This window comes from Cottoperca gobio, chromosome 15 (assembly GCF_900634415.1).
Source record: "Cottoperca gobio chromosome 15, fCotGob3.1, whole genome shotgun sequence".
Taxonomy (NCBI): Eukaryota; Metazoa; Chordata; class Actinopteri; order Perciformes; family Bovichtidae; genus Cottoperca; species Cottoperca gobio.
Genome location: NC_041369.1, coordinates 8,058,762 through 8,084,951, shown reverse-complemented (window position 1 = coordinate 8,084,951; position 26,190 = coordinate 8,058,762). Strand labels below are relative to the sequence as shown.

The window sequence follows — 26,190 nt, the reverse complement described above, 5'->3', positions numbered from 1 at the left end:
AACCGAGAGCAGTCAGGCTCCTTCTCCCAGTCGTCTCGGAAAAGGAAACCACAAATTAGAGCAGCAGAGTTTGTTAGTGCATGAGAGTTGATGCCATGCCCTCCGAAACGTGAACTTCTCATTTTGTAATATGTTTTTTAATTCCATTTTTACAACTGTGCATCGTCCTTTTCACTGCAGCCGCTTCCTATCAGCGGCAACACTGATTTGACCCTTTAATCCTTCAGCTTGGTCGACTGCATGTTTCTATCAGCCATCTAGGGACTGGTGCCATATTTCTGGTCCAGCTGGCACCAGTCCCACACGCAGTACTACCAGTGGTGCCAGCAGGGGTCGTCCCCTTATGTGAGTGATTTATGCATGGAAAGGACTCACTGGGTTTGTGCCATTTACTACCTGACAAACTCTTAAATGTACAGAATGTGCTGCTGTAATATGAGAGCATCGACATACCTACAGGAATTATAGAGACAACTAATATAGAGGTATTATGAAGCTAGAATTATACATAAACTACTTAACATAATAATAAACTGATTTGGTTAGATTTGATTTGCATAAAAAATAAAGTACATACTGTGAACTGACAATAGGATTTATTTCTTAAGGGCCAAATTGGTTAATTTTTGCATACTTTAAAAAAAATAATTACATAGTAACAAAATATAATTAATTTCCAAAATATTTAATGTACAAGAGATAAACGCATTTTGAAACCACGTTTTTCAATAATTTAAATGATTTGCATGATTTGAAAGTGTTCTGCATATGTGCAGTTGAAGTGATCCGGTTGAACCAGGGGGTCGCAGTGTTGTATGCCTTATCCCGCCGGGTACTGGCACCGGAAGCTGCACTAGGGAAAGAGGGAATACGCATCAAGCGGCTATGGATACAAAGATTGATACAGGATGTTTGATGGTTTGATTGACGTATGTATTTAATAATTATTAAAACTGTTGAGGGGTTTGGTTTAACTAAAATGAGCTCAATTGATGAACAGCAAAACATGTTTAAAAAAGCATATGAATAAAAACTGCAAATGTGCACAATCAAGTGGGGCAAAGAAAGTGCTCAAATATTGTTCTAACGTATTTACACAGCAAGAAAACTACATTGAACTATACACAAATTAAATGACTGAATTTAAATTAATAAACATCTTTCAGAAAGTACGGTTGCTACTCTATAAAATAAATGTGGAAGAGATTACACCTACATGTTTATTTTGAAAGTCCTAACAGGAACTCGCGCGTGTTGTTTCGGCCCACTTGACGCTGGTGTAAAAGAATCACACAGGAGTGGGAGGAAGCCAACTTGAAAACACCGCGGAGCGAAACTCCCTCTTGTTGAGGACTGAACTGTCCAGGCGGTCAGCGGCTCTGGACGCAGGCAGACGGCGGCAACACAGACCGGGTTGTAATGAACCACTGCGGCCTAAATTCACACCCACCCTCCGTCCCGTAAGATACCTGGAAGTTTTAAACTTCGCTTCAAACTTTCGGCGGGGCTTCTCAGTCTGAACTCGTTAAGTCGTTTGTCTGGCCGGCCTGTAAACCGAAGCGTCTGTCTCCACATGTTTCTGCCTTGTTCCTGCTAGTTTCCAAAACAACCAGGTGAACAGGCCGTCTTGGCTTCCCCGGGGACGTGCGCAGGTAGCGGGGTTAGTTTACCTGTACGCACACGGTGACGCACGGATCTTTTTGACGTTCCCCTTTCGCCCTACGGCTCTCACCCGTAGCCGCCGGAGAACAGCACCGTGGAGCCGCCGAGCACCAGGACGGTCATGGATCTAACCGGAGCGAACGACACCAGGCGAAGGGCAGCCAGGAGAAACCCCGCGGTGATTAACAGGAGAAAAACACCGGTGGATATGATGTACGCCGTCGGTATTATCTGCCTCCAAGGTTGGTAACAAGCTACTGTAACATTTCAAACACACAGTACGCATACATTTCTATTTATTTATTTTCATTCAGAGACTGTAAAACGAGAAAACACGTTAAAATGACTGACACCCATTGTGGCGGACCCCGACATTGACCTCCATGCTTTTCTTTAGGGTTCTAACTGGTTCAAGTTAGTTAGGCTTGCACTGTGAGAAACAGAACATTACTACAGAGCGTGAAAGTCAGAGTTACAGCTGCTTTTATCATTCATTCCCTCAGAAAAAACGCTTTCTATGAAGTTCAAATGTAAAGAGTTTAAAGTACATTTAGCTTGTGGTCTATGGAGGAATGGGGCTCCCCTCCCCCTACCCCCTACCCCCTTGACTCCAGTTTGGAAAGTGAATTCAGGCTTCTGTCTTCAGAATTATCATTTCATCCATAGGATTTAACTAGAAACGAGAAAAATATACATAATACCAACAATATGCCTGTTTTATTTATTACTCTAGTTACACAGTATTACATGTATAACCTAGAGCAGGGGAATGGTAGGTTTCCATCTATGACTGAAGGCAGCCCTTCCATCTCATTATTATTGCCAGGAGTATACTTCCATCCTCACACAACGCATTGGATACGCCATTTCTGATTATCATATTCATAACTCTGTTTGCACTTCCTCTCTGAGCCCCAGGTGGCATTCATGGGTGCCATTCATATGCATGGGGTACAGAGCAGTGCTGTTCTTCTGCCTGAGTGTTATCCAGAAGAGAAAAGCCAGAAAAAGACAAATCAACGTGACGCAACGCCCCCCCACATTGTCTAAAGCCTTTTGAAAGTTCATAACCTCGGCTACAGAGTGGGAAGAGAAAGCCCTGAAAAGATTCTTCCCAGTTTGTGCAAGGAATGCTCTTATCCAAGGCAAGGATCAGGCTCATTAACTCACCGCTCATCATGTCAAAACTGACTCACTTTTATCTGATCTCCATGTGCAGACTGAGACGCAGACGAGCACAGATTGTGTTTGCCTGTGCCTTCAACACAAGCGTGATAGCCAGAGTGGCTGAAAAATTCCTTTAAGTTGAAGTGTCTGTCGCCCCCCTCCAGTCTCCTCATGGTGCCCACTCTGGGATGAATGTGTCCTCTGTGCGCAGGCAGCAGGGGAGACGGCAGGCTGTTTTGGGTTTGTGTTTATAAGAGTCATGAATAGAGCCAAGCCAGGTACTGTCACGACTGCCTCGTGATTTTAGCCCCTGCTTTTTTTAGAAATGCCCTATTTTTAAAAGCGCTTTCTGAATGTGTTGGAAGCACTGCATGGGCCAGAAATGGCGGCGAATGAGAGCTTTCATAGTAGCTCTATTCCCACATGAAGCCGTCCACACCAAACACACCATGTCTCTGGAGGCTTGTCTGATCTGCAGGATCTGGGCACTGTGGTCAAATATTTACCCAGATCCTTTTTTCCCCTTTTTTTTTTAGTTGACAATAATCGTTCTGTTTTGCCGTTCCACTCTTTGCTCTTCTGTATCTCGATCTGGTTTCTATTTGTGGCTGACCAGTGCCGTTGCCCTGCAGCAGCTCCGAGTAGATGAAAGCTTCTTATGGAGTTAATGTCCATCATGTAAATGCAGCATCTCTCTGCCCATTCGCCTTCCTATTCCTTCCTCCTCGTCTTGCCTTATGTTTTTAATTCCCTGCTTCAGGAATGTATGAAATGACTGGGCTTATTGCCGAGGAGCTGAGCTGGATGTGAAATGTTTAAGTAACATCCTCACACTCTTCTCTTCTCTCAGACCCTCCACTTTGATCTCTCTGCTTCACGGTGCAGCTGGAAAAAATCTGCATTTCAGCTCTCCTGGCGCATTAATAATTTGGATGCCTGTGCAAAAACTAATATTCACCTCATGATGATTTAAAGGTGTGCGATCACATTTCTTGGTGGAATTCAATAGTGAATCCTGACTTTAACGACTTGTGTATCTTCTCTCTGGCTTTCATAACCCGGTGTAAAACAAGATTCTGTAACTAAGCTGCAGGAGTAGCAAACCACAGTGTATGTTATTGGGTTTGTTTAATGGATTTGTAGTTCAGTCAACAAATTGAAGCTGTTTTGCCCAGAAAAATCAGGGATACAGGAAGTTGTGCGGAAGCTCTCCTGTATTCAACAATCGACCAGTGTTTTTAATAAATGAAAAGCCGGTCCATAAAGCTGATCTGCAGCATTTGTACTGTTTCAGCTGCAGAGCGGCTCTGATCAGATACCACGGGGGCTTTTCTTTCTGGATATTTTGTTGGCGTGCCCACCCGCCGCTGCTTTTATTTTTAAATCCATACGCTTGGCTCTTGTTAACCCTATTGTGCCCGGACCCGGAGGCTGTCTGGCTGCACGCTGCGTACTCAGATTCAGAAGGGATGAGAGAGTGACGCCTAAATAAACACAGAAATATGGGCGTAATTTGTCTGTATGCTAACGGGTAGCTGTTTACCATTCTGTGGTGGACAACAATCATGGAAATGAAATTGAGTGGATTACAACACCGAGCATGGCATGAGATTGGTATATTTTGTGCACAGCAGTAAACCGCTGTAGCTGTATTCGTACATCATGTAGTTTTATCATATAGCAAGATTATTTGATAAAGGACTGATTCATTTTTTCTTTATAACACAGCTCTCACAATTTTTGTTCTGGGCCCTGGTGTCTTGTCGTCGTCGCCCCCCCGCCCCCCCCCCCCCCCCCCAATTGATTTTGATGTCTTGTTTATTCTACTAAAGTGCTGCAGGGGTTGGATATTACATGAACATCTGTGCTGCACATCATTGCAACATCTAATGCAATCCAATACAACAGCCCTGCAATGTGCTTTATCTTTTGTCCCGCTTTATTATGGCAGTGATTTGTATCTTTAGTATTCTTTAAGTATAGTTTGCGTAAGTGCTGGAGGGTAATTCAAACATTACTTGCTATCGAATGGAAGTCACACCGTCTTATATGATCTTATGTTATAGTTTAACAAGTCTCTGAAATGATTTAGTTATAGTTAAAGACTAAATTGAACTTTAAAATAAAGAAAAAAGGAATTGTGACAAAGATGGGTACTGGGCAGAATAAAGCATAAATAGAAAGATGAAGAGTTGACACCAATATGATCTGGTTCTCAGTATGTTTGTGCTCATCAGAGAGTTTGACTGGTAGCACAAGTTGGGAGACTGGGGGAGGATTTCTCAAGGTCTTCCATGGCTCTAGTTTCTGGTCATTTATCAGTCACTGTTTATTCAGGTTTAGGTGAAGCCTTTTGAACTTCAGAGTGCTCTTTTTCACCCAGCTGGTATGTGCAGTTTGCACTCACACTCTTCTCCCCGGGGAGGATCTTCTTGCACTCTCTCAGAGGTCACAACCACGGCTACCCAAGATCTCAGATTTGGGGTCCTTGTCAGTTCTAAATTGATGCGCCCGTGTCTCCTCGGTTCTGTCCTCCAGCCCTGTGACTCCAAAATTGATATAGGTATGCTATCTTTAAAGATCTTGAAGAAGAGTGAGGGAGAAGGCTCTTGATGCATGAGAGACATGTCTGGCTAGATTGAAAACAGAAATGTACAGACTTACTGTGTCTTCAAATTTAATCAAACATGAGCAAAGATATCCCATTTGGCAGATACATGTTACCCCGATGGCTTTAGCCACATCCCATCTTTTCTTTGATGTTAATAAAAGTAGTGAAGGAGCTTTGAGGTAATGCAACAGAGGGAAGCCAGGGTTTATGAATGAATTGATCTTTCTTGCTCTAGTTGTCCTCCATATGCTTATTTTTCTTATGATTAAAGGAAATTGGTTGACGGGGAAGAACAGCCTAATTTTAGCTTCATTTTGAGGTTTTTTGCTGGTATTTCTAAAACGTGTTAAGTTATGGATCAATGGTTGCCAAAAACAACACTCTCACCCGCCTGGGGGGAGAGATTAATGAAAGAAAGATGTTTATGATCGCTTATAAGATGTTGTGTCGGCTAATGTTTTCCAAGCTGTGGCATTAAATGTTTGGTATGTGCGTGTAGGAAGCGTATCTGCTGATTTTGTGCAGGAAGACTGAATCTCCTTGATGTTTCTTTGGTCGGATCGGAAAATAAGCACTGTTCATAATGATCACTGCCCTCCGTGGCCCCTGTTGGCTCCATGTCATCAATAAAGCCAAATAAACAAAGGGCAGCGAGGACCGAACTATTCCCTTTAAAAGATGATTACTGCACCTAATGACCCATGTGCTGGTGCTGCTGTGTGTACGTGCGTGTGACAGCGCGCATATGCGTTGGCTCATGTGTTTAAGCTTTTGCTGGCTCTGCTGTTGGACGCTGTGGTTGAGATTGGAGTCAGGCCTTGTAGATCTCCGTCTCTTTTTCCTTCTTTCCTCTCATAGTATGTTTATTGCCCCTCGTGGTTGCCAGTCTTGTCTGGAGGGATCTCTGTTTTATTGACTTGGTGCCTGCACAGCGCTGTCTCTGTCTGGGCTGGAGGAGTGGTTAGCCTGCACCCCCAACCCACCACTGCTGCTGACTTTGTTGTGTTGCGCTCAAAAAAGCTTTTTTATTTTTTTTGTTCAGTGGTGTTTCCAATTACTTGCCGCCATGCTTCAGTGGGATAGTATGTGTCATAGGAGCTCAGTCTAGTTCTGTAAGCTACTGAGATAGCTAACACAGGAGTGACCTGGTTGACGCTCTTAGCTAATTGTTAGCCTAACATGTGCTACCACTTGCCGTGTGTTGCGTTGAGTACAGATTCTCCAGGCTCTAACAGTATGATAGAAGTGCTGTGTACTTTACCAAGGCGTAAGTCCTGAAATCACTTCTGAGTACCATTGTAAAACACAAATGGTCCCAAACTAACCATTTAGGTTGAGTTACTTTATTATTTAAGTAAATGTCTTCAGAGAGCTCATAATGCAAACAGCATACAGTTACAATTAGAGCTGCAAACATTAGTCGATTAATCCATTTGTATGTTGACGGAAAACTTTTGGTAAATTTTGTTAATCGTTTTAGTTTTTTGTTTAAGCAATGTTAAATGTACTAGTTCTAGCTTCACAAGAGAGAAGATTGTGATGCTTTTATACTTCACAGTAATTTCTTTGAGACAACTAGACCTCTTAAGATGCCTCCTTGGGCTCTGGGTAGGGCTGTGCGATATGGAGATCTTGCAATATTTTTGACAATACCTCTAGCATCGACTTTTGGTGCCTTTCACAAAATATTTACACAATGACATTTTTGATAAACAATTAGTGGGTAAAGGCAAATAATAGAACAGCCCGAGCTATGGGAAATTACAACAGGCATTTTTCACTATTTTCTAAATTGATACTTGCTGTGTGTGTGTGTGTGTGTGTGTGTGTGTGTGTGTGTGTGTGTGTGAGAGAGTGTTTGATTAATACAAGCAATACATGTTTAATCATTGGCTTTACTTATTACATTTAAAAACATGTTTTCAAGGTGTAAACTGGAATATCTTTTGGTCAAATGTTTTGGAAAAACCTACCGAATCCTGATAAATATTCATACAGTACATACCTACATTTATTTTTGTTGTTAAAAAATAATGAGAGGCCTAATCTGAAAGGGTCAAACCTGATGTGAATAGACTAGAACATTAACCTAGAATGAAAAGCCAACACAGAGGGCTCTGGCTTCGATGCTAAAGCCCCTGATCACATTTTAGTTCTGATTTAAGCTATAATCAGTAAAATGAGTGAATGTGACATTATTGTTCTTTATGTTCGATGTAGATGCTGATATATTTTGACTGTATTTAACTTCAACACAATCTAATCTGCTGTTGCTGGATCACTTATCTGCTATTAGTGATAACCTATGTTGTCATGTTCACATGCAGATATAACCCACTCCGACAGTTGTAAATCCTTACGATAACTTTCACCCCGCAGGGCAGGTGTGAGGCCCTGCTGAGGGGAAACTCGCCTTCAGAGCGAAACAAAATCCAGGTTTTGTTCCCACGTCTGTGCCAAAGCATGCGCAGCGCTGCCACTGCATTCAAATGCATCTGATCGAAACGTGCAGGAATGCCTCTTTTGGCGTTAGCCCGTTTTAAAGGGGAGGTGGGGGAGAGAGGAGGGCAGGCGAGGAGAAAGGCGTCTGGCATGCCATTGCATAATCCAAGCAGCCATTAACTCTTTGTGTCCCGAGGCTGAATGAACTCATCATAGCAACGGGCCACAGGCAGAGTGACACCAGGCAGCTCTCAATCAGTCCTCAGCTCCTCCCCGCCACACCGGCAGGTTTAAACAGGCTGAAAAGGCTACTGGTGTTTAATGGGAAGGGCCTTCAACTGTGTTTGATCTTCTAATGAATGGGGTCAGCAAGCTACAACTGACCCTGCAGAGTGCCCAGTTGTTTGGAGAGAATATATTTACCTTCGGTAGTTTGCGTCGGTGCTGATTTACTGTATCATCCAGTTTACCTGCTCTCTGTTGTGTTTGGCGGCACTCCTCATTATGCTGTGTTTCGTGTTTGTGTGGGTTGCAGCAGCACTCAAAGGCCAGATCTGTCTCCATGGCAGCCCGTACAGTGTTAACCTCCCGGCCCTGGTACCTGACTAAACCTGCAAGAGCTTGGATTTACTCTATCACGATGGAGCCAGCATAATGTGTGACTTAATCTGGTGACTTCATCAGCTCTTGGCGCAGGGAGCTTGTGAATGTTTCAGAGCTTTCCGGTTCCTTTGAACCAGCTCATACATTTTGGAGTTGAACCAAGTGCCGTACTACCGCCGGTGTTCTCCCACGACACACAGTTGTATCTTTATCAGTCTGGAGTCCGGATCAAGTATGTCTGCGCAAGCGAAACATGAAAACTACACAGAAAATTGCACAAAAATGGCACCGAATTTAATTGTGTAATTAAGTTATCTCATTTAAGAAATATTTGGTCATATGCAAGCTACTTAGCTAGGTGTGTGTGCATATAGTTGTATATAATTATTTCTTTTTTATTCTGATCAAACTCCATTGTCTCAGCTGTACTGGATCATAATACATAATCACCCAGTGAAACCTCTGCTGACCCGAGGTCTGTTTCCCAACCACGTTTAACGATTATTCATCTCCTCTCCTGCAGTACGCCCGGCAGGCATTAGCCACGTTATGGTCAGCATTGTTCTGTATTAGGAGACAGTAATTACCACCGCAGAGAGGAGCTCATTACACGGCCAGAATTATTTTCTGTGGTTTTAATTATGTTAAACAACCTCCGCAGACTCCTCAGCTTCATCTTGTTTCCTCGCTGCTGCTGCTGCTGCTGCTGCTGCTGCTGCTGCTGCTGCTGCTGCTGCTGCTGCACTCGCTCTCCGCTTCACCTTCCCCTGCTCTTTCATTTTGTTCGTTAAAGTTTCACAAACTATGCCAACTGCTGAATCCCTTTAAACCCCCTATCCTCCTTTCTGCTGTCCTCTATCTGAACCTCCCTCTGAGTCTGCGCTCAAACCAGACTTCAATGTTTTTAAAAATCTTTTCTGACAGAGGGATGGCACAGCAGAGGCAGACTGAGTGGGTTAGCTGCATGAGGAGGTTTTTGGTTAGAACTGCACAGTGTTTAGGAAGCGATTTTCCTGATGGGAAGGGAGCTGAAACGAGCCCACAGTTGTGTTAAATTCGGTCAGGCAGTAAGCCGCTGTGGGGAAGTTGTTTTCATATCCACACAGATTGACTATCTCTTTCAAGTCTGCACCGACACAGGAGTCTTGTTCTGTACTTGGTGTCAGGGCTCTGGATTGTGTTATAGAGTTAGAATTATAATTGTTTGCTAGGTGTCCTGTTGGGAAAACATCTGTGTTTTTGGTTTGTTTGGTTTTTTTTTTCAGCCGTGCAACGAGAGGTCACAGGTTAGTCCTGTAACATCTGCTGCAGGAGGGGGCTTCCTGTTTGTCTTGCATTAGTCCCTCCATCCTTCCACACTACTGTAGGATCTGTTATGGAGACTGATGATGTATGTGGCTGCTCTGTTAGTGTGTGCTTTCAGTATACTTGATCAGCAACTAATCTGGCTATTTTTAAGGCTTTAAAAAATGCTTATTCTTAGTTTCCATGGAGGATCTTTGTGCAGCGCGGTCTAAAAGCTGTTTTTAAAGGGATTCTCTACTCTGCCAAGAATAAAAGTCTTGAGGGGCAAACTTGATTGTTGTATTTTTGGGAATATTTTCTTTTACATGAAAATGGCCCAATATAAATATACTGGATTTCTGCACAGGCTGGAAAACATAGACCGGCAAATAATGAATGGGGAAAAACATTTTAAGTTTGAATTCTCTAGTAGGCTACTTTTTGAGATGATAACACTTGAATGTATTGCTTATATGCCGTCTATGTCTGCAGATATACAATCTTGATTTCATTTCAATTAGTGAACGAATTTTTGGATAACTTTGTTCAAGTTTCTGCATGGAAGTTTGCTTAAAGAATACTAATATGTTAATTTGATGATCAAGATAAAAAGGATGAATATACTTGACTGTCGATCGACTAATCGTCAATAATTCCTGGCAGGTATTAGTTTAGATTCTCCGTCTTCTGTGGCTGAAATGAAATGTTAACTCCAGTCATTGTCATCAGTATCAGCTTTTACCAGCCTCAGTCAACAATACCATATATTTTGCTCTCAAAAACCCCTCATTGGTTGATCTCCACAGAGGACAAAGACAGCAAATAATACAAAAATGATACACACCACTACAATGAGCTACTCTGTGCAGGTGCAGCCAGCTAACGCAGCCTTGTTGAATGGGGAGCACAGCCCAGTGTTTCCTGTCCTTATCTGTTGAGGTGACGACGGATAGAAATGCCCGTGTTGTGTCTGACAACTGACAATGGTCCCCCTCCTGTGCCAGAGGAAGCAGATATTTTCATGTGGCTTCCTCCTGGCGTCACGTCAGAGAGGATGAGGATCTCCACAGCGGCCTCCCTGTTCCATGCTGCAGCTGCTTTGTGTCCTCATCCAGGTTAGGGCCCAGACAGAGGGCCAGGGTCCTGTCTTTCCTCACTGTAAACCATGTGGCAGCGGGTCACTGCTCTGTGTGTGTGGTCAGGATGGAGGGCAAAGGCTGCGCTCTCCCTGAGGGTCTGGACAACAGCCTCGGCAGGAGAAGGCCGACGGCTGTTTGGCTGTGGACTTCCTGTGGTGCAGATGGCGGGCCCCCGTGCTGCTGAACACACAGGGCTCTCACTGCCTCTGGAATTTAAAAAATATGTAAACAGACTCACGGCATGCAGGAAAGGCTATTCTGCGTAAGTGCATGTGTTAGAGTGGCATACACAAGGGGCTCGTGCACCTGTGGGTACATGTCTGTCTGTAATTTTATAACGTCCTGGTATGTATCATCATTGATGGACTGAAACCAGACATCAAAGCAGACCTGATGTTTGCCTATGCATTTTGCAGTTCCTCAAATGAGGAAGTCTTTCTTTATTCATTCTTCTTGTCCTCTGTCTCAGTCTTACCCACGACTGCTGATGCTTCATCCTGGGATCAAATTTTAAGTGAGTCCATTTCTGCATGAGAAAATAATGCAGCCTGTGATGCTGTCTGTAACAGACGAGAAGATGACATTGACAGAAATAGGCCAAAGCTTTTCTGTATTAGTGCTTTCTCTTTCTGCCTGTTGCGTTTTTGCACCATGACTTCACTGGGGCTCTTTCATCTCTCCGTGGATGGTTTCCAGGCAGACGTCTTTACGCCGCCTTTTGTGTGTGCCCTCCCATCCTGTCAATTTCAAAGTAAGCAGAGAAAAGGTTGCAGTGAAAGCTACACCCCTGCCTTCCCTACAACCTCACAGGTCCATCTTAAAATGAGGTCAGATGACACACGAGCCCCGGGTGCACCCCTGTACGTGTTGCTCTCGCTTTCTCACTCTCCTATTCTATTCCCCGCTCGCACTCTTTGAACATTCACATTGACTGTGGCGTGCTTTGACGGGAAAAAACTACTGTCTGACTCTGGAACAGCAAGCGCCTCACCCTCTGATGTCACAACGTGTAGAGAAACCCTGGCAAAAAATGTCTAACTGTATGTGTGTCGAGTGACAATCAAATAGTCCTTGCAGTATTCCTCACATGCACAACTCAAATAGAAAATGTGTCAAATGGTAGCTGTAGTTTTTCACTGTCTCTTGTTCCTTTTTTGGATTAAATGTGTAAACATGGCTCTTTAACTGATGATCTAAAACATGCAGGATTGTATTTTGAGGAAAGTATCGAAAATAAGTCAACCAAATTTAAAACTAAATAAAATTACTAAAAAATAAATAGACATGCAATTACATTTGAATCTAAGAATATGAAACAGATCTTCCTTAAATAGCACATTAACAGTGATTTAATACTGTACTTTAAGGGCCACAAGCTTTCACTTAAGTAATCTGTTACAAAACTGCTATGCTTTTATTTAATTCCCTTAAATTTGAAAGAGCTAGAACATGACTGTATCCTTAAATCAGGGCCACTTATTAGAAATGTAAAATATGTAATGGACTAGAGAAACCAAGTAGTCAGATTTTCAACCGGGGAAAAAAAGAGTCTGGTCATAAATTAAACAAGCATTATTATTAATAGACAGCCGCACAAATGTTCCTCATCTCTCACAAGAGAGAGAGTTGGATGTCCTGCAGCTTTTCCTCCACCACTCTCTCTTTTGTTTGATCTTTTTTCTTTTCTGGCACTGTAACTTTTTCTAAAACTCTGTGGCTGTTCAAAAGGCATTAAACATGAGCGAGTTCCCCAGTGCAAGGAAACGGTGAGAGGAGTTCACAGAATATGCTGAGTGTATCAAAGACCCAAGCCTCCCAGAGCTGTTGGTCCCAGGACCCTGTTTCCCTCAGTAAACATTCACAAACTCACATTTGTGTAAGTTTGTTGTTGTCGTTTTCTTTTTAGAAACGTGTTACTCTGAGGTTGCCGTGTGGGATTCTCAAATCATTACTTTGTACCTTATTCCTTGTAAATGGTTGATTTATTTTGGAAATTTGACTACATAACGCAATTGTTTATGGAAGGAAAAGTAACCAGTGCACTCGGGCTTTGTTTTTGACCACATCTGGCTTACTATGAACTGTAAGATGCCCAAGACAGCAAGTCTTAAATATGTCCTGACAAGTTGGGAAGCGGATGAAGGCACACGTATTAACTTAAGGCAAGAGTGTTGCTTTTTACATCTAAGGAGTTTCAGATTCTTCTATTTGCCAAAGTAACAAAAAACTACATAGATTTACATCTACATGTACAAGTCTGACATGAGCTGCCTCCTCCTTTCTATGTCACAGCTGGACATCAGAGAAGCGAAAGGTTTGGCTGCAGACTATGAAAATCGGACAGTGGTTTACAGTGCTTCTAAAAATGTCCTAATAAGACTTTCATTTGAGGCAGGAGTTTGGGTAATTTGGGCAGCTGGAGGACATCAGACCGAGAGGTTAGAGGTAGAGGAGCTGAGGTCACCCATACCCCCCACCCCCCCACCCAAAAAAAAGCTGCTCAGGTTTCAATGCAGATGGACTTTAACAAGCGATAACCTGATTCCAACGTGAGGAAAAGACACAGGCTTTTAAGCCACTACAGATGGAAGTGTGAGCTCTTAAGTGCGACCCTGTCAGCTTTAAAGGTGTAATGAATGATTAAAGGTCAGGGGCACACCGAGGATCCATTTGCTCCACATACCCTTTTCACAGTTTGCCTCCTTAAAGGTTACAGTTTTCACAATGGGCAGATTTTCCTACAAAGGATATGCAACAACTCATTCCAGCTGTGAAGTGATGATGCTTTGCTCACAGGGAGAACTTTTCAGTCGGCACAGGACTGTTGTTGAGCAAAAACGCCGAACACTAAAACTGTGATTGAGCTGGAAACTGACAAATGGACATCTTCCTGTCACTCTGTTGTCTGGTGAGGTGAAGTTGATCCTGTGATCCTGATCTGATTTTCTCTGTGGGTCAGGTGGTGATGTGAGAGAGCCAGGGTCCAGATTGATTTTATTAAATGCCACTCTAAACATTAATGCATCAACCTTTGATGCTGCATCTGCCCAGCCTGGAGGCTGCAGGCTGTTGACGGGTATTTTAACTTTATTTAAGTCTTTCTTTCTTTCAAGTACATGTACGATTCTTTAACTGTGAGGATTTGAAGCTTCCTATTTCCTACTGCTGACACCATCGTAAACTTAATTTAAGTGGTTTGCGGTTACAGAATCATAAACTATAGTACTAATTAGTTGTTGTTTTTTTTTACAAGAATTTGTTTGCTTGTGTTATTAAAAAAAAAAGAGAATACCACTAAATATTATAGCAGCGCGACTTTAGAAAACGTCCTGTAGCTTCCTGCCGTTTTTACTAAACTGCCTAAAACCTACATAATTCACCATTCTTATAGAAATTGCGTGCAGAATCCTGCTAATACTACTTTGGCTTTCCAGAGTATTAGGCCAAGACTTGTGTGTTTCTCGTGTGTGTGAAGAACACGGATTTGAGATTAGATTAATTCAGATGCACGGATTAACCCCGTTTTTCCACAATTCTCATTTTGATTACTGTAGTAATTGTAAACTTAACACTTACACATATTGTTTATAGTTCGACAGCTACATTTAGTGGCGAAATGTTGCCATTTGCACAGTTTGAGCTGAACATGATTGACTGCACTTGTAGTGAGTCAGTCTTCAACATCACTTTTTCTGTATGTTTGCCTGCAAGGACATGATCTTGTGGTGTTTCTGATGTCCCTTTTTAAGGTCTGTTTTTATGAATGAGGGCTGCTTTTAGGTGGCTAGTTCCTGAGGTCACACTGAGCCGTGCGGCGAGATGATTCCTCTCGAAGCTGCGCAGCGGAGAACAAGTGGTTCTTGTTAAATGTGAGCCGGAGAGAAAATAGCTGTAATTGAATGTGAAACCATATGCTTCTTATTTGGTGCATATGGTTTTTTTTTTGCTTTAGATCTTGCTAAATGTAGTGTTGCCAGACTACTCAGTGCATGCCATAAACAATGGCCCATTTTCAGCGTTTTATGATGGAATATTACTGTTTGACGAAGAACAGTTCCCAAAGCTTCAAGCTATTTAATGGCCGTCATTCATTTTTCCAGTTTGTAAATGAAACCTCTGAGTTTTTATTCTTCAAGGCTCTGTTCTTTTCGGCTCGGTTCAGTGAGAGTATTTGTACACTCTGTAGAAATGATGAATGAGTAATTTTCATGTGATTTGTTTGGCACATGGTCTGTTTAATGCAGTTATCGCCCGTTTGAGAGACAACAAAAGAATCCCTGACTGTTCACCACTTCTCAGCCCTTTAGAGTTGGTAACCTCACAGCGACGAGCAGGTGGCTGCATGAATCTGAAATATAGGTTGACTGAAGGTATTTGAGGAGAAGTGTGCTGTTTATTTTGGCCGCGTTCCAACAGAACTATGCTAATCCAAATGAAATAACGGCTCGCTCTGCAAAATAAACAAAAAACTACGTGTACCTTTTTTTGGGGCAGCATGCCTTTTTACATTTAATGTTTGCTTTAGCTTGTAAGTTGTTGGTTGAGTGCAGCAGTTTGAGGTTTGTACTTTAATAATATATTAGCTACTGCAGAGTGTTATGTTACAGAATACAGACCTCTGATATTTTTCTTCATTGAAGCTAGAAGTGGCAGACTTGTCAGAAAGATATTTTCATGGATTCATAGCAGCACAGGGAAGCTGGGTGTGCCGTCAGACTTTCAAGAGTGAAGTTCAGTTTCTCGGATCAGTGGCTCTTTGTTACTGCATGTTAGAAAATGGCTATTCTGACTGTCGGTTGTAAGTCACACTTTCTGTAGTCATAAGCCTGACCCGGGGTGTCATGCACGTCGGACAGAGTTGGAGCTTTATGATCAAAGGTCGAGACATGTGTTTTAACCTCGGGTCCTGAAACACTGAGACTTCTGTATAACATGACCTCTCACCTTTTTAAACAAGGCAATTCTGCTCCTTACAGAGTCATTATCTGATTATCCCTCACCATGTAATTTCACACAGGAAACTCCATCTTAACCAGCCGCAGCCATGTTGTGCATTTAACAAGGTCTTAAATCCTGACAAATTGTCGCTTTTTCTCTGAGCAGCCTCAGCTGCTCTACATTGTCTGTTTACTCCAACAAAAGCTGGACTGTTGCAATGTTGATACCTCTCAGAATGGAAATTATTGGGTTATTTTGTGCTACGAGGCAAAAGTCCCTCTGATCGTGAACGTTTATCCAAACGTTTGTGTTGACGCAGTGGCTCCTCGACCCCTCTCCTTTCTGTTTGTGTGAAACTCAAACAAACCGTGCATACCTTCACACAGCGTAATGGATTTTTTTGTCCACATTGTCAACCAAATACGTCATTCTCTGGGCAAAGTGGACAGAGCAGAGGTAATTTAGGTGCCATCTACTCATTGTGCAACCATGCACATAAACGGTAAAGCTCCGACGAGCTGGATCCCCCGACAATCCGCCAGTCCCTCCCTGTCGAAATCCGACTTAGCCGGGAAGCTTTTCAGGACAGAGGTGTGACACAGGGAGCAGGCAGAAAAACAGGTTCTTGGTGATAAATAGCAAGGCCGGTTTGGAAAGTGTCTCCTTTCTGACAGAGGATCGGGCTTTGTCTTGAAATGTGAGCTGCCTCTCTGCGGCCACTGCCAGCTTCTCAGGGGCTCTGACTTTCAACAGGGCACAAACAGAAGGGTGGAGGGAGAGAGAAAGCTTTATGTTACAGGGGGATGCCTCGGGTTGACTTGGAGGGATAAAAAGATTTGAGTAGCTGTTGCTGTCTGTTAAAGGGGATTACCATTTAATTGGAGCTATAGTAAATGATATACCAATCAGTATATTTCAACATGTAGAGCAGTCTACCAGTGTCCAGTGCTCAAACATTTGATAATATCAAGAGACAACTAATCGGAAACTACTTTCCCCCCACCTATATCCAAAAGGGCTGCATTATTATTGCCCAAATGAATGCAATTATTTATCAAACATTGCTTTAACGTCTATGTTGTGGTAAATTCCTGCTAATTTTAACAAACCTTTGCATCAAAAAAAGTTCAGTACATTTTCGCTTTGCCCGTCTGCTCTGTTGTATATTACTCTTCTACTCTGGACTGCAGCCGCAACATTCAGGAAAGTTTTCTAATAGCCGAGCACCCATTTATCATGATTAAATTTGATTTAATTATGTAGCCCTTATTTCCTCATGTAGCTTGATTATAAAACCACCCGTTTGATCTGTCACTTTAATAACATTTTCAGAAATCCACCTATTGTGTTGTAATTATTTTGTGTTGGTTCAGGGTCATCTTTAATGTGGGAATTGGTGAATGTAGAGTTGATATACTTATTTTGGTTCAATTGGTCACCGTCACAGATAAAGCAGTTGTTGAGCTCACAAGTTTTCACTTGAATTTATGACTCGTGTAGTTTCCTTTGTTGTGTGTAAAACACTGCAGCCATTCTGTGTGTCCCCTTTAGGAATAAGTGTGACTAATGACATGACTAAAAACATGACACAAATTAAAGAGCAAGAAAGATTTCTCTTTCTTCTTTCAAACAGTTACTAATATGTTGTGAGGAGCTGGAAATTCCAGGGGCATAAGAGCTTCATATTTCAGGCCGGAAATGTACTCATAGCCCCCCTTTTAAACACTGAATGCTTCAAGCCCAAGTAGTCCATTAGTACTTGCAGGCAAGATTTGTTGAAGCTAACATTTATAATGAGATCCCTCTGCTGTGGGTCTCTCTGTGTTCTTGTTTAAATGAATTGTTCTGCCAGGGGTATGGCTGACCTTGCGTGATCTGGGTTGAGCACGACCCTATTTTGGCTCATCTCTTCCTGCACCTTGTTCCTGGTCCTCAGGTGTGATGTGTATTGGGGTTTATCGCTGTGTTTGTGTGTAGGTGAGGCTGGTTATGCCAGGTAGTGAATTGGAAGTGGGTTTTTGCCCGTAGCACCACTTTTCACGGGTCACAGATCTCACCTACTGTGTCCCTCTGGCACACCGGTACAATCCATGCTGTGCCCACAGCTGCACTCCGTACTAAAACATCTCCTTCCAAATTGACAAAAGCACTCTCATACACACGCAGAGAAGTGAAATGGAGTGCTCCAGATCGTATTTCTTTGGAAGAAAGCCTGCAGGAGTAGTGTGTAATGTCAGTTGATGGATGCAGTCATCTATTCTGCTCCGTCGTGTCATTGATGGATGTGGATGACGGGTGAGGAGATTGTGTAGGCTCATTATCTGCGTGTCAGAGTGGCTGCACTCCTGCCTTTAGTGATCTCCTGCATGTACATACATGCATAGAATAGCTCTTTTTTGGTTTAACTGTGACCCTGCATGTTAAGTACATGACAAATAAGTGTTGTCAAGTCATTCTTTGGAGATGCTTGCCGAGGGCGAGTGACTGGCAGGATTCAATGAGTTTCTTTTTAATGCCTTTTGCGAAACCACAACTTTTTTTTTGTCGTAGTTAAGAGCACACTAAATGTTTACCCCCTGCATTTCACCTAAACACACAGAACAAAACACTTAACCTGTGGCTCATACAGCTGGGGGATCTGGGAGAGCTGTGGGAGATTTTAGACAATGTGTCAGGCATTCCTGTCAGTGGGAGTGTGGTTTCCTGGGCTTGTTAATATTAGCCATGAGGTCAGAAGAATAGACAGTTTGAGCTATCAGTCGTAAGAAGGCTTTGATCAGCCAATGAGACCAACAGGGAGTCGGCAAGAGTCCTCGAGCTCTGCAGTGGACCTTGACTCACCTCGGCTTTTAGGGGATAAACCTGGTGGGCAGTAACAGAATGGGTTCATGCTGGACTAAAACACACATGTGGCAGGATGAGGGCGTTGTGAAACTTCATATGACAGACTGTTATTATTGCAAATGCATTGTCTTCCACTAAACAGTTTAGTCTTTCTTCCTGTCAGGGAGAAGAATGGGGATATTTACTGCTAAACTATTAGTCAATTAATTGATTATTGGTTATTGATTATAAATTAACAGACAGACAATCAATTATTATGGTGTTTAGCCAGCAAAATGAATCAGCTGGTTCCTTATCAAATGGGAAGATTGTACTGTTCTGTTTATCTGTCACTGTAAATTGAGCATGTTTAGGTTATTCTCCAATAAAACTTCAATCTCAAGATGTCATCTTTGGTTCTAGTAGTTTATGGTTGGGATTGATTTTCGACATTTCATATTACCCATAATGAATAATTAGTTGTAAGTGTATTTGTAATACTAAGACTAATATTCTGTAGCTATACTAGCAGCACTGCTTTGACGGGATTGCTAAGTCAGTATGGTAATGTTATCGCAATGAAAATGCTAACATGCTGATATTTAGCATGTACAATGTTTACAACGTTCACCATCTTGGTTTTGGCATGTTAGCATGCTAACGTTTGCTAATGGTTACCAACAACAAAGAACAGCGGGGGCTGATGGGGATGTCACTAGTTTTGCAAATGTTTGACCTGATGATTGTGCAAGAAGTAAAATTCATGTCCATGCTGAGCGTAACCTGAATGTATGTCCCACATTTTTATGGCAATCCATTAAATAGTTGTAGGGACATTTCACTCAAAACCATGCATGTCAACTTCATGGTGGCAGTAGAGGTCAAGGACTCACCAATGGCATTAGGATTCATCCTCTGGGAACCATGAATGTATGCACAACATTTTAATCAGTCCAACCAACATTTGTTGGTATATCAGTCGGCAACAACGTGGATCAAACGACTAACATTCGTGCCTCGGTGTTAATGTGGATAAAAAGTATTATTTATTAGGATGGTATCAATGGGAAAAGAAAGTTCACATAGCAACACAATCTGTTGTATATTGGGCAGATCATGCTTGTGTATAACTATTCCACTTAAGCACCGGACAGTATGGAGTTTGTTGTTGAACTCAATGCTCTCGCTCTAATCATCAGGGATCATCACTGGTAATGAATACATGTGGTCTGATTATGTAATCACAACGACTAGCTTGATTTATTCAAACAATGTTACGTCTGTAGTTTGAAACACGGTGGCAGTTGTTTGAGTGCAGCAGTTAAATTGAACCATTTTATTAGCTCTTGCCAATCCCTTTTTCTCCGTGGTGTTTTGTCCATGCCATGCGTGTCGCCCATCCCACTATCAGCGAAGCCGTTGCCCATACTAATGCAGAGCAGGATTGTAGCGGAACCAGCGTAGAGAGCTAATTCAAGGGCTTTAAAGGGGGGCTGAGTTTTTGCAGGACTGTCAGTCTCTCATTGAGGAGCAGAGGAGCGCGCCTCAACACATCTTACTCCAATACAAAGAGAGGCTGTGATGTACATACAAATGAGCCCATAATAGGTGGTTTTGTCACTCAATTCCTTCTTAGTTTAATCTGAAGAACAAACCCTCTGTGTGCCCCTGTATGTGTGTGTATATGTGCCCTTTACCCATGCGTGCACCTTATTAAAAGCTCTTACTATAACCGTGAGCAGATCCTACATCCTTGCTTGTATTTTGAAGTCTGGTAAAGAACCTCAACCCCTTCACCCCCCCCCCCCCCCCCCAGCCAGCCTAAATCCTGGGAAAAGCAAAACATTGTTCATTCTCGGTGTGCATGACCTGCAGGAGATGGTGTGTAAAGCAGGAAGTAATTAGAGCTAATTATTCTGCTTTAATCATCGAAAAAAACTCCATTGCTGCTGCCTCACCGCTGTAATTGGTTAACCAGCATTCTCGCCATATAATTATTGTTCATAGGGGGTTTGTTGTTCACAGTGCGACAGACTGGCAAAGGCACATAGTGCCCTTGGTTTACAACCTCTCTGAGTCATCTGAAAGTGCGTCAGAAATCTCAGATAAATTTGCTGGTATCAGAAGCCAAACATGTATACATTCCACAGCTTTGTTGCTATACCTTTAGCATTCCTTTTAAAAGCCTTTTCTTGAACTCTTTTGTGTTAGCCCTCCCTTTTTTCAGTAGGACAATTATTACGTTCTCATAGTAAACTTTGCTTGCTTGTTACTTCCCTGGAGTTGTCAATTGTAATTTTGCTTCTGTCTCGGTCCCTGCTCAATACCACTGTCTGTAGTCTTGACTCATAATTCACAGGTTAAGGGCCTGATATTATCCAAAAATGTGTATTTAGCGAATATTCTCTACACGTGTGCCAGTTCTTTTTCAGATTTTTGTTCTTCCTTTAGCAGTTAACTGTGTTCTGTTGAAGCTTGTTTGCAGAAACTCATAAGCCTGATAACAAATCAGCAATGTTAAACCAAGTCTGCATCCTTATATCTTGAGAGAGTTTTATTTGAATTGATATGGCTAGGTGATAATTCAATCACCCACCCACACACACACACACACACACACACACACTTCCCCAAATTTTGATATTTCCATATCCGATCTATGCCATCTTTGTTCAAAGATATTGGCCTCTTTTCCTTCCTACATCAATGTAGTGACTGCACCCAGGAACCAATCAATCATGTCCAGTTCGCTCTTTAAACAACTAGCATAGACTAGTTGAATCTTGTCCTCATGCCACGGCCCAGTCACACGAGTGTCGACCGACCCCAAGGATTGTTCACGGGTACGTTGGGGGTAGTAAGCCCTAATTGCCAGGGGAAATGGGATGGCCTTACAGGGAGGTTTCTATTGTAGCCAAGGCAATTAACTTGGCTTCTTTCATCTGAGCGTCTCCTTTGAAAAGAGACATTGTTCTTAGCTGCTCGGTGAGCACCGGGATGGGACTGAGTTGTTAGCGGCTGCATTCCCCTGCAGTGCCAAAAAGGAGGTGTGCGAGTTGGGGGTTGTTGTTGGGATGCCACAGACACGCTGTCCCTGATTGCCTGACCGTGTCGCGTCCCCAACGCTTGCTCAGTGAAAGAGACTTCCATTTCTTCAATGCTGTCAAGACCAATAAGCTTTGTCTTCTCTCTGCTTTCTGCTGTTAAACTACAGCTGAGTCTGTCTAAGTCTTCACTTCTCTCTTTACTCTGCACTATTTTACTTCAGAGTACTTCCTCGGAGTCGTTAGCACAGAGCCTGAACTTACTTTATAGCCCAGTTGTTACATTGAGCTGCTTAAACTTCTGCCTGCTCTTTTTAAAAGCCAGATAAATGTTTAGGTGATTGGATATATGCCTGCGGGGACTTTGCTTACAGTAACAAATCCTGGACCACGATCTGCCCAGCTTTTTAACATCTTTAAAGGAGGTAGGTGATGTGTGCCGAACCAGGATTGAGCCGATACTGGGGGGAGGTCGCAGCACATCATGCCAGACACTAAAACCAGGTTAAGGGAACAATGGGAGACCTGAGGAGGAGGAGGAGGAGATGAGACGCTGGTCTGTGAAGTTCTGCAGCCAAGCATTTACGATAGTCCTCTGCATGTCTGCTTCCCAGTGGAGTGGAAAGGAGGCCATGCGGGGCTGAGCAGATCCAAGCTGTGCTGGGCCAAGGCATGAGGAGGAAGAGGTGGGATCCAGGGAATGGTGGGGGCAGATGCCCCACTCTCTTAACACCACACTGTGAAAGAGAAACTGACAGCCACAAATTAATTCAACATTTCAATGAATCATCTCTTCATTTGGCCACTATAATCCACCGCTCCCCTCTTTCTTTCCTTAACTCCTTCTTCTATCCTCCTCCCTCTGTACACACACAACCCTTTTCACCCCCTTCCAAACTCTTAAAACTCCAGGATGTCTGGAAAGAGAATTTCAGCTGTGTTGCATTTATTTCCCTTCCTCCCACTCATCTACATTTAATTAAAACATCAGAGATAACCCACATGAGTGTTTGAGAGTGTGAACCAGTGCTGATCTTTGAGCAACATATGGCACTGTATTTCTGTGACCCACTTTTCCATTAACCAGTGTACCCTGGAGGAATTTTGCATTACTTTTGGATAGATACTGCAGGCACAACTGATTGTTACTGTGTTTGAAATTAATTTGGATTTTTTATTTTTTTTAAATTATTACTTCTAACAAGGTTTTTTTCTACAGTTCTTTAGAAATGCAAATTTCTCTATGTAAAGTTGAGGTGAGGACAATAACTGGTTCTTAGCAGCACTGTGTGAACAATTGGACATCAATACAAGAACTCCTTATCAGAATTTTATCATGCTGCTTTATGAATAAGACTTTATGCGAAGTACAAGAAGCTACAATATAAAGGAAACAAATGGTTAAACACTAACTACTATAAAGGGAAGTAATAGTTGAAGTCTTGTTTTATAAGATTTAAGAGAAAGAAAGATAATACAATCTTAGCACCCTGAATAGAAGTCTAATCAAATTGTGATGCAACTAGATCTTCCAAGTCTTGATGGAAAGTAGGTTAGCTTGTTCATGTTCAGTCCACTAATGTGGTTTTGCAGTCATCTCATGTCCACTGTAATCTCACCTCCTCGCCCTTTCTTTTAGCAAACAATAAACACAGTTAACCGCCTGTTTTCTGTGGCAGAGAAATTGAGAAAATCCAGAGAACTTCCTTACAATGGCAGATCACTGGAGGCAAATAATGAAAGGACACCTTCATAGTGAAACATTCATCATGGTTTTATTACCTCACTGTCTCTGTGTGGGTGCACTGTGCCAATATATATGCCTGAAGCTTGTCTCTATTGAGCGCTCTCGGAGGCTAACGCAGTAGTGCTGCTTTCCTTCCCCCTGTCCTTATGCTGCTCACTCAAGGAGAGGAGCTTGACAGTCCAGTGGCGCTCCCTGTGAATACCTATCATTGTCCCTCTGCTTTGAGGGAACTCTAGAGGCTGGCGCAGGACACGCTGGCTGCGGTTCAGGAACTCTGCAGGGCCAGAGATTAGCAAGGCATGGCAGGATCCCTGATAACTGACACCCTCCACGCAGGCATCTGAGCCGCTCTCCCATCCCGCTAAAGACTACAGCCACAAAGACGCCTTTCAGCACTGGGCACGGTGGCGCTAATCCCCTTAGCACAAAGACCCTAGCCACTGATAGCATCTAAATAACTCTTCAGTAAATGTCATTTGCCTGAATTAGCTGTATAGTATCTCCTGATGCCGGTGGATTGCATTGTGGGTTGTGCAGAAATATTTGTGCCTGTTGTGATTTCTCTTGATGTGCTGTTGAGTGCTGGCGTTTAATAAGCCATGGGGACGGGTCACCCACTGAGTTGCTCTTCCATTGGCTGCTTGGCCCGGGGTTTTAGGTCAATTTAGTGCTGTGGCTTTGTGGAAAGCTTCCTTGGCATTCATGTGGCATCAAACTGTCTTACTGTTGGCCCTCATTGACACCATAGCCTTTTAACCCTTGGAGAGAAGCGTCTGACTGGGTCAGGGCTGAGAGGCTGGACACTTAACAGCCATACACTTGATATTGCCTTAGATTTCTCTTTTATGAAATGCCCTCTGGGCATAGTCTCAGGCTTATTCAGGTCACCAAACGTTCGTTTGAGGTTATATTGAGGTTAGATTGTCCTTGCCGTGTTGTTGTTGTCACAAAAAGGTAAGAAGCATTTTAGCAGAAGAAAACTGCCATTTTTTGTTCTGGTTTAGAAAAGAGCGTTTTGAGTATTTTTGAGATTGCTTTTTGGAAAATAGGGAAAGCCAGAATAATTGTATGCACATATCTGATGGAACTGTGACAAATACCCACTGAAGCAAAATTCCATCGTTACAAGCCAGTATAAAGCGGGCAAAAATACAGCAGCCGAAGGGATCTGTCACTGTTGAATGAATATTAACTCTCCTTAAAAAGGCATACCGGGGGGATGGCTGCTTGAAGATAGGAAGATCATCGCTCTTCTCAGCAGAAATAAATTACCCATAATTAACCTTTGACCACTAGTGAGAGTCCCCTTCTCCCTAGAGGATCACTGTCCTGCCATGGTTGCCTTGGAAACACCTGTTTGAAGATGCTGCCTGGACAGATAGATGCATGAGGGATGCGCTGGGTGCCTCCAAATTGCCCCAACATGCCTTTCGTACAACCATCATCTCCCTAAAAATATATACTCATTACAAATGATGTATTTTATGAAGGTGTATTATTTAATTCTCTTCTGTACTCGCTTTATCTAATTATAGGTGCTTATTTTGTGATGTATTGGCTTCCCATCTCTTTATAATGCAGCTCACATCCAATCCTTTTTTAAAGCCCATCAACCCATTACGAGGGCATGTCTGGGTGTTTCCTCAGACAAGACCTTGAGCTGCACAGGGCTGCGGATCAATACATCCTGCTGAAATGGAGAATTGAAACAAACAAACCTGTGTGTTGTTGAAATCTACAAGGAATGAACGATCCTTAGTTTTTGCTCTCCTCCCAGCTGTCCCACTGGTCCTGGATGAGTTTCATAGTTTGAAGGGAGGGGTTTACTCACTACAGTGCCCCGTCCCTCGCAGTTTCAATTCAATTGTGCTGACACCCGAGAACTGGACCAAGGCTGTATTAGCCCTATAGCCCGGCTTCTGGGTTTAGGCCAGATAGAAAGATAGACCAGACTGTTACTGGACGCCTGAGAGGGTTGGGACGGGGGATGAAATGAGACGTACAGATACTCCTGTTTTTTAATGTGTAACATGATCTATTATTGTTTGGAACTTGCTGGTACAGTTTATTTTGTTAGTAACATACCATTTAAAAGTCAAGGGAGGGATCTGTTACTGAAGCTCGCCCAGCCTCTGAAGCCTGAGGAAAATCATTAAATTACTGTCTGGAGGCAGCGGTCACCATTGATGTGAAGAGAGGCAGAGCTGCTCTTTGTGTTACTGATACACAGGTGGGAGCGAGAAAGTTACTGATGATGCTCAACACCGAGGGTTCCCTTTACACTTTTTTAAAAGCCGGCTGATGTTCTTTTTTTGAAGATGTTCAAAGATGAACTTGAGGCAGTGGGACTCAGGTGGGTTAGGCTCATGCTAGTCAACTCACTTTGATAACTGGAGTTCCACTTTTATGGTAACGGCCTGGAGATCTTAGTCAATGAGGCATCATTCAGAGGCTTTGTTGTATCGGTTCACTCCAGAAAGTGGCCCAGGGAAATTAGTGCGTCTGGCGTCTTCATGAAATCTGTGGTTATAAAGGCTTGGTGATAAAATTATAGTCGGGCTGCCCCTTCTTAGTCAATTAGTCGAGTATTTGGTCATTTTGATCTTAAGGCCCTGCCACACATATCCGTATGACAGAAACTTATGCCAGCGCATACGAAATATCGGCAATAGGTTGTTATAAATTAAGGGTAAGTTGTGATCGTTTGAAGGACGCAGGCGTTACGCCAAA

The 26,190-nt window shown here is 42.8% G+C and overlaps 1 protein-coding gene across 2 annotated transcripts in view; it reads left to right on the top strand.

The window, feature by feature from the left end:
• The first annotated feature begins 1,312 nt into the window (after positions 1-1,312).
• ptk7b (protein tyrosine kinase 7b) overlaps positions 1,313-26,190 on the top strand; it is a 71,796-nt gene continuing 46,918 nt past the window's right edge. For both annotated transcript variants that reach the window (XM_029450438.1, XM_029450437.1), the window contains exon 1: positions 1,313-1,904. In XM_029450438.1, the coding sequence (XP_029306298.1) occupies positions 1,784-1,904 (121 nt within the window). In that variant the 5' untranslated portion in view covers positions 1,313-1,783. The remainder of the gene's footprint in view (positions 1,905-26,190) is intronic.